Consider the following 16132-nt stretch of genomic DNA (forward strand, 5'->3'; position numbering starts at 1 on the left):
CAACCAGACACGCTCTGAGTCTGTGTCTCTGAGTCCAGGACGTCTAAGCTCTCATCACTCCTTAATCACAGCACTAGCACTGGAACCGTCTACTGGTGGCCCGCTGGCCCTGCTGAAGTACTTGAACATGGAGAACACACACACACATGCACAGGCAATATGCATATGTATGCATGTAAACAGTATGTGCACAAGGCTCATTCCAACTTCACACAAAGGCTGCAACCAAATTTGATTAATCGTTACATTTTTGATTTTTGATAAAAGTCAGAAAATACTGGAAAATAACCATCAAAGCCCAAGGCGATGTCTTCACACTGCATGTTTTGTCCGAACATTTAAAAACGTAAAGATATTCAATTCAACATGATATACAACAGCAAACTCTCACATTTAAAAAAGCTGAAAGGTGAGAATTTTAAGTTTGTTTTTTGTTAAAAGAATTACTTCAATTATAGATATTGCTGTAAATCAATTTCATGGAATAGATCAATTGACAAACTTTACACACAATAAAAAAAAGCGCCTGTTCGGCCAATTTCTTGGCCTCCAGTATTGCTGCTTGCAGCTTGGAGAGCCGCTCATATAAAACAGCTTCACACTCCAGAATGCGCTTCCTTGGGTCCTCAGCAATACACCGGCCATGTGTGAAGTCGATCGGATGAACGCTTGACGAGAAAATCAAAGGACAGACATACAAACAGAAAGAGACTTGTTTCATTTTTATTTTAAATGGAAAACAATCAACACACACAATTTAAAAAAAAAAGAGACAAATGGCAGAATCAGTTTTGGATCTTTAATTGATAACAGTTACGCCAGTGTTACAGTAAACACACCAACAGGCTGAAGGTAGTAAATACCAGTACAAGTTTCCCACTACTCTAATACTTCATACAGCAGAATAAATTATACCATGATAATATACACACATGCGAAACAGAAAAAGGAGTAAAGCAAAGCACAGATGTCAGAAAGCAACTAAACAGGTTAAGGGTCAAACAGTCGGGAGGGGGGATAAGGAGTTGTATGCTTTAAATATCCAAATGTTTATTGACGCAAGTGTTAGAAATGGGTTTGATACACTAAAGACGATTCTAAAATTCTTCCTTTTTAAAATATACACATGAGTGAGGCGTCTAAGCGCAGCAGTTGGAGCTGCTGCGATTCAGTGCGGAGTCAGCGTTGCTTTGACTTCTTCTCCTGAAGTCTTATTGGTCCACAAATCAAACGTGACTCGATTCAGTTTCCCAGAGCAGGGAGGCCGTGTTCACCAGCTTCGCCACCACCCTGAACCGTTGGTTAAGTCCCACACCCAAGTTTCAGGGTTCAGGTGTGTTAGGTCCGTGGTCCAGTCAAGTCTGGTCTGCACTAATAATCAGTCTGTGAGATCAGGCGGTTAAAAACACCCTCAAAATGCTCTGACACGTGTTTCATCCAGCCACCTTTCAAATATACAGCGGTCCTGTGGTCCAGGGAATCTATCTGTGTTACCAAGCTTTCATTTTCCATTGAGTTCAGTTGGATCCTCTTTTAGACAATTTTTTTTTATGGAATTTATGTTTTACTAATTTATACAAATGTATTCATACCTGGGCCAAAAAACAGGAACAAAACTTTTGGTCAAAACAGGTAAACCAATTAAATACAATCGAAACAAAACCAACAGAGAACAAGCCAGTTAAGGAAACTCAAATCAAACATTTACTTCCACAGATCCCTTGCTTACCTACCACTCAACGTAGTTTTGTTTTAGTATAAAACATACTCTTTATAAACAAACAATACACAATCTGCTCCAGCTACTGTACAGTTTTCAGTTTTTAAAAGGCGACTGAGGACCAAATCCCGTCTTAAGATAAAGTGAACTGTCCATCATCGTCACACTGATGCCAAAGAAATAGTCACATACATCTCAAGGGAGCGGCTGGTCCTGGATCGTGTCAAAAGTCAACTATTAGTGCTACACAAATGTCTCATAACCACTATTCTTTAAATTGTTTTCTTATTTTTGTACATTTCAGTGAAAACGTCAAAGCGGAGGATTATGGGGGGAGGGGGCGCTCCGGTCCGAACCAGAGAGGGGGGGCCAATCAGTGGTGTTACCTGTGCCCGTTCACGACTGACTGGATTATATGATTTTCCAGAGTGCGTGTGAATGGCACAGCTTGTGTACATTTTAATCTCGTAACAGAGAGCGTTGGAATGCTTGTAGTTTATTCGTAGATGGAGAAGGAGGAATGTTTTGAAGGAATGCTTGTTTAGTCTGAGAGTGGAAACCAACTGAAGGAGAATTTACAAAATTAGCTAATTACTCTATAAAACAGAAATACTGGCTAGTAATGGGAAGGGTCACTGTGAATTAGCGTTGACATTATTTTGTGTGATTTAATCTGCTGTTAAAGTCACACAGGGTTCCCTGGCAGATGGGATTTGGGAGGAGTGGAGGGGGGGGGGGGGAAATTGAGCTAGCCCTCCTTGGCAAGGTCCATATTTCTAAACAAAATACATTAATTTCCCCAATCCTGTTTTTGCAAACAATGCCCCCCTCCCCATGGACCACGGCTAAGGATGGGATGGAGGTTAGAAGGGGAAAGCTATTGGCCGCCAAAACGCTGCTTTAATTCCCTGCAGAATCCATCCAGCCAGACTTCCCACAGAGTGGCCAAGTTCTTTAGGAATGTCAAGATGAATATGAAAGTGGGAAGGTCAAATCGCTCACGAACATTAGAGCTCAGGGAACAGGCAGAGGAACAGCAGCTTGGAAAACAATCATCTTCTCTTTGTGTGACTGTGCCGACTCGCAAAACATGCACAAGCAACAGACACTCACTCCCAAATCGTCTCAGTCATCCACACTGTGTTTTACACACCAACATCTAACAGAGAAAAGAGATACGAATGGAATCAAAGAACAACATAAATCACATTAACCATAATCATATAACAGCAACAATAATCTTAACAATATCAAAATGGAACAAGAATAAGAGTCGTTCAAATGATATTGGCTTTGTTAACTACTATGAACAGCAAGGTCAAAGTACATGTTGTTGATGGCTGTAAATGTTTGCTGGACTGCAGTCATGACAAACAGGAACAAGAGCCAAGGCGGCCGACCATCCTCTGGCGTTCTTGGGTGCTGTCTGGCCTTCTGAGCAAAACAAAACAGGGTTTGGGGCTGAGGAAGGTGTTTGAGGAGCAGCCAGAGACCCACAGAGATTTAGAAGAGAGGGTGCAGAGCCGCCTGGTGGTTGACAATGGCGTGAAAAGTTTAGTTCAATTCCCCAAAGTGTCTTCTCACACCCGCAAGCGTCACTTTCTCTGACACACTGCGAGGCTAAGTGTCTGTGCGCCGATGTCATGGTTGGGCTGCAGAGCAAGCAGCAGAGAGGCGAGCTGGAGTTGGAGTCCAGACTTGATGGAGCATGGAGAAGGGTGGCAGAGGGCGAAGGAGGGTGGTGCAGGGCGCAGGGGGGGGGCTTTAATAGGCCTGTCCCGTCTCCACCTGTAGCAGTCCCAGCACGGCCGAGTGGTCTCCAAGTTTCATCCTCCTCTGGGTGGACAAGCTCACGTTCTTAGCCAGGTAGTCGACAGCAGCTGCACGGAGACAAACAGGCAAAAACAAAAACCTCATGTCAGACAGGTGGTAGATTCCTGAGACATATGTCCCATTCACTCTCATTTCAATCCTCCGATTAAGGCTGAAATAAGTTGTGGCAGAAGCGAGTGAGTCAAAGGAAAAACAATTCGCAGAGTGAGAGTGAAAGATAAAAAACCCTTCCCCTGTCCCTTGTCTGAGGTTGGCACGCTGCTGGCACGGAGCATGTGCATCCTGGTAAAAGTCTCCATGCTGTCACTCAGGCGGGTCCCTGTGTGTGTTCTGTGTGCCAGTCTTCATTACACTTGGCATCTCTGATTTCATGCCCTCCACACTCCACATGGCCGATCATTTTCATCCTCAGACAGCAGCTCTCTCCTCTCTCCTCCATTCATTACCCATCTACTGTGCTCAATCACCATCTTAATTAACCTCACATCAGCTCACATCCGCACTGCCATCAGTTTCTTGCTCGCTGACAGAACACTGGTACGCACACACACACAGCATTGGTACGCGCTCACGTGCGCACACAACAACACGAACAACATAAAAAACAAAAAAAGATGCACAATGCAGCAGATCACTACTTGAAGCTGCATATAAATACAAACAAATGTCGGCTAGCTGGCGCTGGCTGGCTTGTTGGGGAAGTGTGCTTCATTTTACCTCTTATGAATGGCTGTGACAGCATCAGTCAATTATGCTAATCTAATAAAGCAAACTCTTTCCTGCCCTGAGGGTGTGTGTGCATGTGTGTGTGTGTGATGGAGAAGAGAGAAAGAGGGAGAGAGGTGGGCAAGAGGACACTGTGGCCCCTGAGGGTGTGCCGTTCTTTGAAGTAGCCCTCTCCTCTTTCCCATCCAAGTGGAGTGGGGTGTGACTAAGGCAGCTCTCTAGGAGGATGGTGGTGGTGGTGGTGTTGGTGGTGGGTTGAGGGGGGGTCTTTATCAAGAGCACGTGTCTGCCTCCACCAACCAAGGTGCAAAGGTCATGAGGCTCTCTTGCCTGGGAGTTGGGCATCACTTCATAGGCTTTCTGAATTCAGTTAACTCAAGAGGAGGATGTAAAGGAACGACTCGTTCGGACATAACAAGACAAAAGCGCAACAACTCAAGCTAAACACAAACATACAGTATATAAATGCAGGGTTTACTCACTCTGGCCATACTGGCTGTACTGGTAGCCTGCAGTGACGGGGTCCACGCTGTAGCCGGTGGTGCTGTAAGTGGGGGGGCAGTATGACTGAGAGGAAGCCAGACTGTCCTTGATGGTGTCAGAGCGCTGGCTGCAGCTGGCTGAGATGGGGTTGGAGCTCTCCAGGCTGCCGTGCAGGGGGGAAATGGAAAAGTCGTGCTGGGGCTGGGAGGATACGGCACCGGGGTTACTCAGGATACTCATCACCTGGAGGGGAAGGGGGAACGGAGGATGTTAAAATTTGGAAAATTGAGGATCAAAGCATTGACGGAGTTGAGGGAAAGTACTTTTTTCTGCAAATATAGTGCCATCCTAGCACTTCACGGTAAAGATGCCAATAGAAATACACCATTTCAACTTTGAAATGGGGAAAGGAAAAAACTTCCCCATTTTTTTTTAAAGAGCAGGGGGAAGGATACAAGGAGAGTGATGAGGTTAAAAAAAGGAGAAAGGGAACAAGAGAGACTGTTTCCATTAGCTGGCACTGCCAGTAAGTGTTCTGCTGTGGGACAGAAGGGTCCCAGGGTGATAATAGACCCACCATCCGTGCCAGACAGCCCCTGTCCCGGAGCCTGAGGCCTGAGCCCGAGCCTACAGCACAACAAGCACCAAGGGAGTCCCTAATCCCTCGCCCCTAGCCTACCCATCTCATGAATAGTAATGGAGTTGGAACTGGTAAATGATCCCCTCAGATCCCCACACAAAGTAGCCTCCACAAACCTTACTGAGGGGCCCGCTGATACTGCAGGTTGAGGCTCGCTTGAATATCACAGTGTGTATATTATTCATAGTGTATAAAAGCTTCCAATTCAATATTCTAGATTAATGTAATAGCATGTGACATTCGTCAGAAGAAGGTCTCAAAATATGTTAAAATGGAAGAGATTACTTCTAGTGCTCCCTCAGTCTGAAGCACAGCGGCCCAGAACACTGTGAAGAATTTAGTTTTCTTATGCTGCGAGTTTCTTTAAGTGAAAAAGGAAAGTGGAGTATGTGTGTGGGAGGGGGTGGTAAAAAAGGGAATTGTCCCACACATGCTTCCCTCCTATAGCATGGAAGCCTTCCCTTCAACATCAGGTTCATGTTGAGTTTTGCTATGCTGCACTGGCCTTTGGCCCCTCGGCTGCTAAACCAATTAGCCCATCATGGAGGTGGTTACACAGGGGTGATACACACACAGACATATGTTTGCATGCATGCACACATGAATGGACACATGCGTGCATGCACACATACGCTGCAAACATATAGAGACAATGCAGGGCCAAGGCGCAAATGTCCACAAAGTCCACAAATGATGCACTAAGTCAGGAATATCCCACAGAGGGAAAATTAACAATATTCTGCAAATGAATCATATCTTCAGGAAAGGCCTCCCAGGAAATACGAAGCACTCGAAGCACATCAGAAACATAAAAGCTGGTTAGTCATTTCCACATGTTAATTCTATCAGTATGGAAACCCCCACCCTTTGTCCCCTCCACATCTGTGGTCCGCGGACAAAGCATGTGACATGTATCCATAAGAGGGAGATTCATGGCTCTCTTCATGCTGGACACATGTGATGCTTCCTCCCATATGGAGCCGAGCTGAAGAGAGGAGTATGTGTCCTGATGCGTTGTGATGGCTGAGAGTGAAGAGGGGGGGGAGAGCTTGTGAGGGTCCTGAGAGAGACAGCTGGAGGGCATGAGTCCATTTTAGTCATTGGTTAATTGAAGCTTGATTACATCGCTTCTTCGTGAAATAGAATAGCCAACAATTGGGCCGAATATTATTCATGCTCATGAAAGTTCTTCAAAAGAAAATGACTTCTTATCACTGACATTGTAGCAGCTCTGCTATTTTAGCGAATTAGGAAGGGTCGACCACTTTAGAGTCTAACAAGTGTTGTCATCTGTGAGGACGCCGCTATCCTTCAGTCGTCCTTCGGCCAAAGACGATTCTGTCTAAATTATTTGAGTTTTGCAAGTGGGGAGAAGGTAAGCTCTTCTGGAGTCATCAGGTTCTCATTAGCTGTGTGTCAGTTACATTTTGTGTTCACACCACTGTAACAAAAATGAATGCTGTTTAAACATTGTCATCTCAATCTGATGGAGGCACTGATAGAGATGAATTTAGTGCCATGCTTGAATGTGTTGTGTCTTTTTCACATCTTCAGTATTTTATGTTTTTCATAGCTCAATTTAAATAACATGGCTTTGCTACTTTGGTGTCCCCATAAAGTTCTCTCATTTCACGTTCAGGGGTTGAATGATGCTTAGTCAAATAACTCGTAAAAAAACATTTGCAGCCAGATACCTGCACATTTTTCTTTCACTCCATGCTATGTAAAACAAGACTTTATAGATATTAAATTGTGGCACAAAGTGTAGGATTCCTGCTGGCAAACTCATAGCCAGTGAATTTATTCACAGAGAGGAATAAAAAGCTTTTTGTAAGATGTGTATATATATAACTTGCACACAGCTTGGTAGATATGAATGGAATGTGGTTTTTGGATTGACATGGTTATTGTCAATGCAATATTTGATGGAGTTTCACTGAGTGGGGTCTGGTGCACCAGGATGTCACTCAAGTGTTAAATTACACCTCTCAGTATATACACAGGTGCATTAAACAAGACTTGTGGAGTTTGAATTAATGCAAACTATTTTTACAGCCCTATTATTTTCCTAACATAGTCTTTACACTCTTTTAGAGAAGACTTTCTCACTGCTTCTCTCTCCCTTCCACCCTCCCACCGTCCCTCCCTCTCCTCTTCACTCCTCTTCTCTCCCCCCACCTCCCTCTCTTTTTCTTGCATACAGCGTCCTCAGCAGCCCAGAGTTCGTTTGTTGTTTGACGTTGTGTGAGTGCTGGTTTGGGAGATAATGTGAGCCAGGACCTAGTTTAAAGGACAATGCTCCAGGGCCTTCCCTGCCTCTCTCACCCCCCTCCCCTCACCCTCTCCTTTTTCCGCTCCCTCTCTACAGATAGATTACTTTATAAATAATAATAAAAAAGTAATTAATTCTCTCAACTTCTGAGCCCTCCAGCCTGTGGCGAAGTGAATGGGGGAGTGTAAATTGATACAATGTGCATCCTTTCAGATAAATAAATAGCGCACTTGAAACACAAAAAGAGGCCCTTTCATACCTCCCTAATTTCTTCAACAGTAAAATTACATTTTTTTTTGTCTGTGTGAATGTTTGACGAGATGTTCTTTGTTGGATTTCTTTCCAGAATAAAACAATATGACAGAGACAGAGCTGAGAGAATGTTACAAGGACAAAAAAGTAAAAACAAAAAGAAGGGGGAAAAGTCTGCAAAGAAATAGAGTGCAGATGTGCTGCAACACATTTCTTTCATTAAAAGTTGTTGTTGTAATTGCATTTTGACAATTTAGTTCTAATATCTCTAACAATATTTAAATAAGGAGCATTTATGTTGTTTTGTAGTTGGGGAGTATGAACTTAAATAGCTTCAAAATTGTGAGTCAGAAAAAATATATTTTAACTCTTAGTTCTCGTTCAAGCACCTGACGATAATAAGTGGGCACATGAACTCTTGTGTTGGACTAAAACAACAAAAATTCACAAATGTGAAAAAGGAAACGGAGCAGTGAAAATATGATAGCCTATAGAAAGAGGGCGAGAGGGGCAGAAGAAGGGAGAGAAAGTGATACAGAGTGAGTGAGAGGAAAGTGGAGGCTTTGGGAAGTACAAAGACTCCTGTAGGACTGCGCTGGCCTGAGGGCTAGCCTGCCTGGAGAGCTGATAGGAGCCCCTTCTGTTCCATTCCAGGCGCCAGCTCCAACACACCCCACTCCACAAATACTCTTAATCTGCGCAAGACTGGATTAGTTCCTCTGTCACCGATAGCACCCTGTTCTGCCCGAATCGAAATGCCCCCAAGATGTACCTTTAAGTTAGGCAGAGGTCACCGGGGCAGACAGAGAAAAATGAGCACTCCAAATGTCTGTAAGTTATCTGGGCGGTGCAGAATAGCATCTTGCACCTTAGCAGATCTGCCTGGCTGATACTCGCTTCAGCAGAGAGTGATTAAAGACAGTGATGACACTGAATTTCAGATCAATATTTGAAGGCCAGTCCTGAGGGTGTGATTACAGGACGAGAATATACTGTTTAATTCTGACATAAAGATCCAGTGTCTGACTTTGAGAACTGCCAAAATGTTGAACATAGACATAATAAAAAAGAAAAAGAAAAGAAAAAATATGTATACATATAAATATGGTATATGCAGAAAAAAAAATCCAGATATTTTCTTTAATAACATTGCAAAATAAAACTTAAATTATCATTGGATCAAATCCTCTTCTAAAAAAAATCGGAATCAAACATCTAATAACCTGAAACAAAACAGAGATGAAAGAATAAATAACAGATGAAAATATCAGGGACCCCAAAGTCATTCGACTCCTGCTCCCACAGCGTCCCACCCTTCCCCCATCCCTCACATGAGAGGGCCGGCCCAGCGGGCAGTAAGGCCCCTCATCTGAGCAGACAAAATGACTATTTAAAAATAACAGTGATTGCATAAATTGAATTAAAGCGTTTTGGTCACGGTGGAGGTGGCGCGAGGGGTGGCGTGGGGCCGCAGCAGACAGCCGGGATGGTGGCAGGCAGCAGATGACGAGCTCTGGCCTGCATGCCACTGCGTTAATTGGCCGCGGCACATTAATAAAAACTGAAAAGTGTCTTCCACCAGCGCCATAGGATGAAGAGACAGAATGAGAGGTAGAATGGGAGGAAGGGTGAAGGGTGCTGGAGGGAGAGAAATGAGCCTTTGAAGAATGTGGTCTGTATGGGGGAGGAGGTGGGGGGTTGCTAATTGTGTTCAATTAATTGGCTGATTGGCACTGACAGAATCTGGGCACTGACAAGTCAGGCACAGATGAGGACGATTAGTGGGCACTGTAACAAGCTGTCACTCCTCACAACATGTTAGCCATCCTGCGCCTGTGTCCCTTCTCCCCGTGAAGCTGTTCATGCATACAAAGGCAGCTAAAACAAGTGGAAAAGGGATATTTATTTTAAGGGTTGTCCATACCTCCTCTTTCTCTCTCCTTGCAAATTTTCATTAAGCTAAATCCTCTCCAGCCCACTTTAGCGCATGTTAGTTTTAGTGTTGAAGAAAGCACAGCTGCTAAAGCTGAAGGAAGGTCCCCCTCCCTCTTAAACATCCCACAGTTTAAGCCATAAACTTGGCCCCCGCGCTAACCAGAGGTTAATATGCCGTCTATTGGACTGCAATTGGAGAACGTGTGGGGAGCAATCCTCTATTCTCTGCTAGTGATATGCTTGAGTAACTATGGGATGGATTCAGCCACTGGGAACAAGAGAGGCCCCTTCAAAGCGCGCACACACACACACACACACACACACACACACACACACACACACACACAGGCAGACTTCAACTCTCCGCACCTTGCACCAACGCCTCTTTTAAATTAAACGGCAGATTTTCTGATTCCAGGAGAGTGGTTTCAGCGAGGCAGGGTCTGTGTGTGTGTGTGTGTGTGTGTGTGTGTGTGTGAGGGAGCAGCTCCAGAAGGAAAGCGAGGCGGATCGAGGGAGAGAAGGAGAAAAAAAGGGGAGGAAGATGAGGAGGAGGGTGGGGGTTGTTTGCTAAAAACCGCAGGGGCCAGGTCTAGCGAAAAATGTCAGGTCAAATTGTTCTTGACAGTGTTAATATCTGCACCTCATAGCCATAATTACATGTAAATAAATAGTGAAATAGCTCTCAGCTGGAGACTGAGTGTGGAGAGCTGCTGCATGAGACAACCAGCTGAGGACCCAACCTCCTCCCACATTCTCATCATATTGTGAGGAGGAAAATAGGAGGAGAGAGAAAGAGACACGAGCAATGAACCATGCTGGCAATAGATACTTGTATTTCAAGCCGTTTTTTTAAAAGGCTAAGCAAACTGTGAGTGTTAGATCAACTTTGCAAAAGGATCACAAGCAACGCAAAGTCCGCAGCGGAGCAGGGACAAGGAAAACCAATGAGGGACATGCAGGAGGAGACAGGGGGGAAGGAAGGACAGAATGAGAAAACGTGAGAGAGAGAGAAGAAGTCAGAGAGAGTATTAATCACAGCTCACGCACCTGTCAGAGTGGCATCTGGAACTAAGAGGAACCACATGCAGATAGACAACAACCCGAGACCTCCGGCTAGCAGGACAGGTTCACAGTGAACCAGCCCTCCATCTTCCCCAGCCGTCCCATAACCCCCTGCACCCTGACCCCTGACCCCAGAGATATGGTCTCACCCAGCCTATGCCCCACAGACACTTCACCTGCCCAGCAGCCTGCTGTCACAGCTCTTTATTATTAATAATATTCGTATTATTTCAGTACAAGTCACCTTCAAATTGTGTATGTATGAGACTGGGAATTGCCGCAGATGAGCATGTGACACAGTGCATGTCCGTGTATAATAGGGATTTTAGATAGGATCGATGTCTGCGCCTATACTTTAATAAAGGCAGTATCACTCTCCACCTTATAGGCATTTCAACTGCGTAGGACACACAGCATGTGAATCAGTCTCAGTCAATTTCCTCCTTAAATCCCCATCTTCTAGGATTTACTGAAATTCATATTGGCTGCCTCTGCAAGATAAATGTAAATCACATTCCCTTATATTTACTATTTATCAGGATGCAGCAGCTCACTTTCAGCAGGAAATATCTCTCACCCGCACACAAACACCCTTGCATTTAAATAGCATTTTTATTGTCCGCCATAGCCTTTCATCTGGGCGTAGGGAGAAGAGCTGCCTCTCCAGGGGAGAGAGTTGGAGCAAGAGAGGAAGGTGGGGAGAGAGAGAGAAAGAGCAAAGCACTATTGGCAAGGCATCATGGGATGACAAAAAGCCAAATGGAGGGAAGGAAGGTTGGTAGGTGAAAAATAGATTATGAATACATAAAGCTCCAACTGAAAATATTTTGGAATGGAAAAGAAAATGGCTTCACTTGGTGCTCGGGAGCCGTTAGAGATGTGGGGAGCAACAAATGGCTCAGGTATACCGACGGCTGGAAGCCTGCAGTATTGTCAGCTGCTAGCAAATGAGACCTGCGTGTAAAGCCGCAGCTATGCGCTGCTCATGGTTCTTTGGTTCTGTAAAGTGTCATGAAGCGTTGAGTTTAGAATGAGAACCTCATTCCAATGGTTCAGTCATACTTCTTAAAAACTATACAGTCCGTGCAGATATAAGTCTCTTCAAGCTGCAGAAACAAACCAAGACACAGAAGACGAAGAGCCAACGCAACACGACGACGACTGCGATGTGTGCAGAGGTGCATTTCTGGTGTCACAGACACAGAATCTTTCCTCAGAGTTCAAAAGTGTTGCAAAACAACAGCAAACACTAATAATCTGTGCAGAAACAGTATAGCCAGTGGATATGATTTACAGTCCCTGGATTTTCTTGGCAGCTGCCAACAGCAGGTCTCTTTTTTCTGAAAGCCTCTTACATCTTTTTTTATACTTGCCAAATTGAAACAGTATTTGTTTTAATGGGAGTTCTAATTAACCAGTATGTATTCCCCCTCTTGCTCTGCGAGTGGCTGAGCTATGAATGCAGGCTATGTGCTCATCCCCTTTGATTTGTTGTCAGTGGAGCCTGCCAGCTGACACAGTGCCCGGTGAGAGGCTTAATGCCCAAGTTTTAATAATGTGGGGGACTACATGAATCTCCCCCTCTCATTGGTATTCAGGTGCAGAATGTCTTGTTAGAAGTCAGGGAGGGAGGCGGAATGAAGCCAGAGCTCCAGATTGTTCCGTATATTTTCCCCTCTCGTTTTTTTTTTTTTTTTTGGCAACGGCGGAGCTTGCTTCTTAAAAATAATTCATCCCGTTTTTAAAAGAAGCGTCTGCGCTAGCTAATGGAAGAGCAGCAGCACAGTTTGGAGTCTCCCCTGGCTTATCTCTCTCAGACAGTTGTGGGGAGTCGCTGGTGAGCATGGTGTCAGCGTGCGTGGTACGGTGCAGCGCCGCGCGGGCAGGCAGGCCTGGGGACACAGATCAAAGGGAGGCAGGGGTGAGAGCCGCTCTGCCTCTGATCCCGTGTGAGTGTGTGTGTGTGTGTGTGGAGGCCCGGCCCACTCACACAGCCCAAAGGCCCTCCTCAGATACACACATACATCCTTGTCATTCCAAAACACACAACACTTTCATAAAACTGCTAAACAGAAAAAAAAAAGTTTCTCACAAAACTTTGCAAACTTGCTTGATTAAAACAGAAATAAAATCTCTATCTATCTTACCTTTGACTTCCCACTCTCCTGATCACTTCTCCCTAGCATTTTGAATATCATCACACAACATTCAGTAGTGCATTTCCTGCTTTTACTCTGCAATAGAAATGCTTTTAGCTCTTATTATTCCCTGATGTCATTACTTCTAGAAATGTCTCTGAGGAGTGAAACCCAAGCTCTGCCACTGAGCTCCTCTTGCATCGCTTCAGCTCTCCAGTCCGTGCAGTTGTTTCCTTTCCTCTCCCAGCAGGTGTCCCTGTCATGCAATAATGAGGAATTCAGCACAAACGTCTCCCCACATATAAAATGCCCATGAACCACTGCTTCAAAGAAGCATTTCAGAAGTATCTAAAAGGCTCTTTAGAGTTTCACATTACCAGGGTTTGTCGAACGTATACAATATTCTTAATAGATGACTGTGTGTTGGCTGTCAAAGCATGCCCTCTTCAATTATAGGAAGACTGCCTGTCCTGTTGTTTTTCAGTCAACAAATGCAAAATTCAAATTTGAAGCATCATGGTGGCCATTTGAGGTCGAGACAAAGGCCTATTTCAAGTGGAATATTAAAAATGAAAAATACCACACAGAAAAAGCAGACGTGAGCTTAAATCTGTAGGTAACAACAGATAGAAAAATACTGGCATGCCTGTCCCCTGTGCCCTTGCCTTTTCCTTCTAGCCAACCCCTGCTGTGCCGCTAAACGAAACAAGACCAACAACAAAACACACTTCTGGTTTCATACCTTTTGCCCAGCCATGCACAGCTTCACTCTCACCCCTAATATATTGCTCCCTCAACCAGCCAAACACGTTGTATATCCCACAATGACAGCAACCAGTTTGAGTGCGGACGGCTTTTCCACCGCCTGTAATGGGAAAATGTGTGCTGTCGGGATAGGTTATGGGATTGGGATGGACGCGAGCTCCTGTCGGGATCGCTGAACGTTGCAGGATTCCATTACAGACTTGGCACCACGCCACCGCAGCCCATTTACTGGGAATCAGAGAATTTTTGTCAATCTTTACAGCAACCGCTAGGCCATCAATGCCAGACACTTGAAGAAATAGCTTGCACATACCATTGCACAAGCATATCTCATGCAAACAGATGCTCTCTCTAACTTACAATATCAAATTCTCAATTCCATCTCGATAGAGACTTTCTTTGTGTTGCTTTTTTCCATTAGAGGAAAGTGAAAACAGGAAACTCGCTGTAAGTTACAGAAAATCAACTGTGAAGTGTCGCACGTGTGTCAATAATTTTCCAAAGTTGAAACTGATTTTTTCATTGATTGAAATTTGTTTAAATGCAAAGACAAAACAAGGTCCGACATGGACAAGGTAAACTTTGTGTTGATTTTGTGATTTTCTTTTTAATGTGCTGTGGACAGCTGCATGTTTGTGAAGAGAGAGAGGGAAAGAGAGGGAAAGAGAGAGAGAGAGAGAGAGAGAGAGAGAGAGAGAGAGAGAGATGGGGGCTTCCCAGCCCAGCAGGACACTGCACCACAAAGTGAACTCTGATTCTGCTGTCAGTGGGAACATTCGTCTCCATGCTGAGAGACTGATAGGAATGCCACACAGCATTCCGCATGCATTCAATACATTTCAATTTTGCGCCGTGCAAACATCCCATCAAAACATCTACACCACATGCATTTGAAAAAAAGAAAATAAAATCCACAATTTAAGTTCTAAATAAATACCTGAATTAAAAAACAGGTAAAATGCATTTCAGGTGTTTTTTTTAAACACACTTGATAGAGTAATTGAATAGTGAAAATCCATGCTGTACAGCTGCCCAAAGGCTGCTGTCCTAATCCTCACTATGACAGGAAATGTTTAATATCCCAACACATTCTTGAATGCCTGGGAAGAGAGTGAGAGAAAGCAACACTGCACCCCATGCCAGTATTAGAGAGAGCCATTAATGAAAAAAAAAAAAACGACTCCATGTTCCTGGTGTTTTTCTGCAGGTTTGCAGTGAGAGCATTAGCAGTTAAAGCCCCTGTGCCACGATTAACAATCAAACACGCTGTGAGCCTCCATGTTATCCTCCGTTGCTCTAGCAGGAGAGAAAATCTCTTTTTTGTCACAAAATCCTTAATTCTTTCTTCTCTGAAGAAAGAGGGTAATACCAAGAATGTTTCCAATCTGCTTTGAGAAATATTTGAAGAAGAAAAAAAAAAACTCCCAATAAAACACGTGTGAACGACGGGGTAATTGTGGACAAATGCGGCATTGAAATTCATTTTCAACTCCTTACACACCATTTCAATCTTATTTTCTGCCTGTTAACCACATCTTGTTGGTGAGAGTGGGCAAGACTGGCCGGTATTGATGGGTAATTGTGTATAATTCAATCCGTACACACGATTTGCATCAATACAAATCATTTTTCATTCTGTGCTACTTAAAGCTCAACCCTCACCATGGAGTCGGATTTAAACGCTCATTAATTGAGGTGTCCAAAGAGGTTAACATGTTAAATCCAGCGCTTTTCAGAAGAGAGGAAGGAAACAAACCTGCACATACTGTGTCACACATTAAGATGGCACAGAGGAGATTGTGTAAAGAAGATATTTGGGGGGGTTAAACTGCAATTAGGAAACCCAGAAACCTTGGTAGCCTGGGTAATATTCTTTATCATTACAGGAAAAGCACAAGAGCATGCATGTGAAGTACTACTAGAAAACCTCACAAGAAGAAAGCGCATCGCTTCTGACACTCTGAACATAGAGCTGCCATGGAAATCATGCAGTAAAGAGATGAAGAAAATCGGGAGTCTTCCAGCTGCAGACAATTACGTGAAGAAGATTATGGGTCTACATTTATAAGCTTTAGCTAATTATTTCATCTGCATGTGTTCTCACTGCGCTGCACAAGGATTTAGATGTCCCAGGAAAGTCGAAATCACTGTTTGGAGCAGCTTGAGTACTTGCGGTACTATCAAGATGAATTTTAATTTGTTGATGTTAATCCAATTGTTTTACAAATGTAGCAATTTAGAGTAGCTAAAATAAATCCAGGGCTTTGGAAGGCGAACATAAAAGCCCACACTGGCAGTTATTT

The 16132-nt window shown here is 44.0% G+C and overlaps 1 protein-coding gene across 2 annotated transcripts in view; it reads right to left on the reverse strand.

Moving 5' to 3' along the window:
• Window positions 1-3484: 3484 nt before the first annotated feature.
• Window positions 3485-16132, reverse strand: part of pax7a (paired box 7a) — a gene marked incomplete at its 3' end in the record, with an annotated part of 42320 nt that continues 29672 nt past the window's right edge. For both annotated transcript variants that reach the window (XM_079186089.1, XM_079186088.1), the window contains exons 8-9: window positions 4762-5005; window positions 3485-3600 (exon numbers count right to left, since the gene is read on the reverse strand). In XM_079186089.1, the coding sequence (XP_079042215.1) occupies window positions 3485-3600; window positions 4762-5005 (360 nt within the window). The remainder of the gene's footprint in view (window positions 3601-4761; window positions 5006-16132) is intronic.

Source organism: Pholis gunnellus (assembly GCF_910591455.1).
Source record: "Pholis gunnellus genome assembly, chromosome: 3".
Classification (NCBI taxonomy): domain Eukaryota; kingdom Metazoa; phylum Chordata; class Actinopteri; order Perciformes; family Pholidae; genus Pholis; species Pholis gunnellus.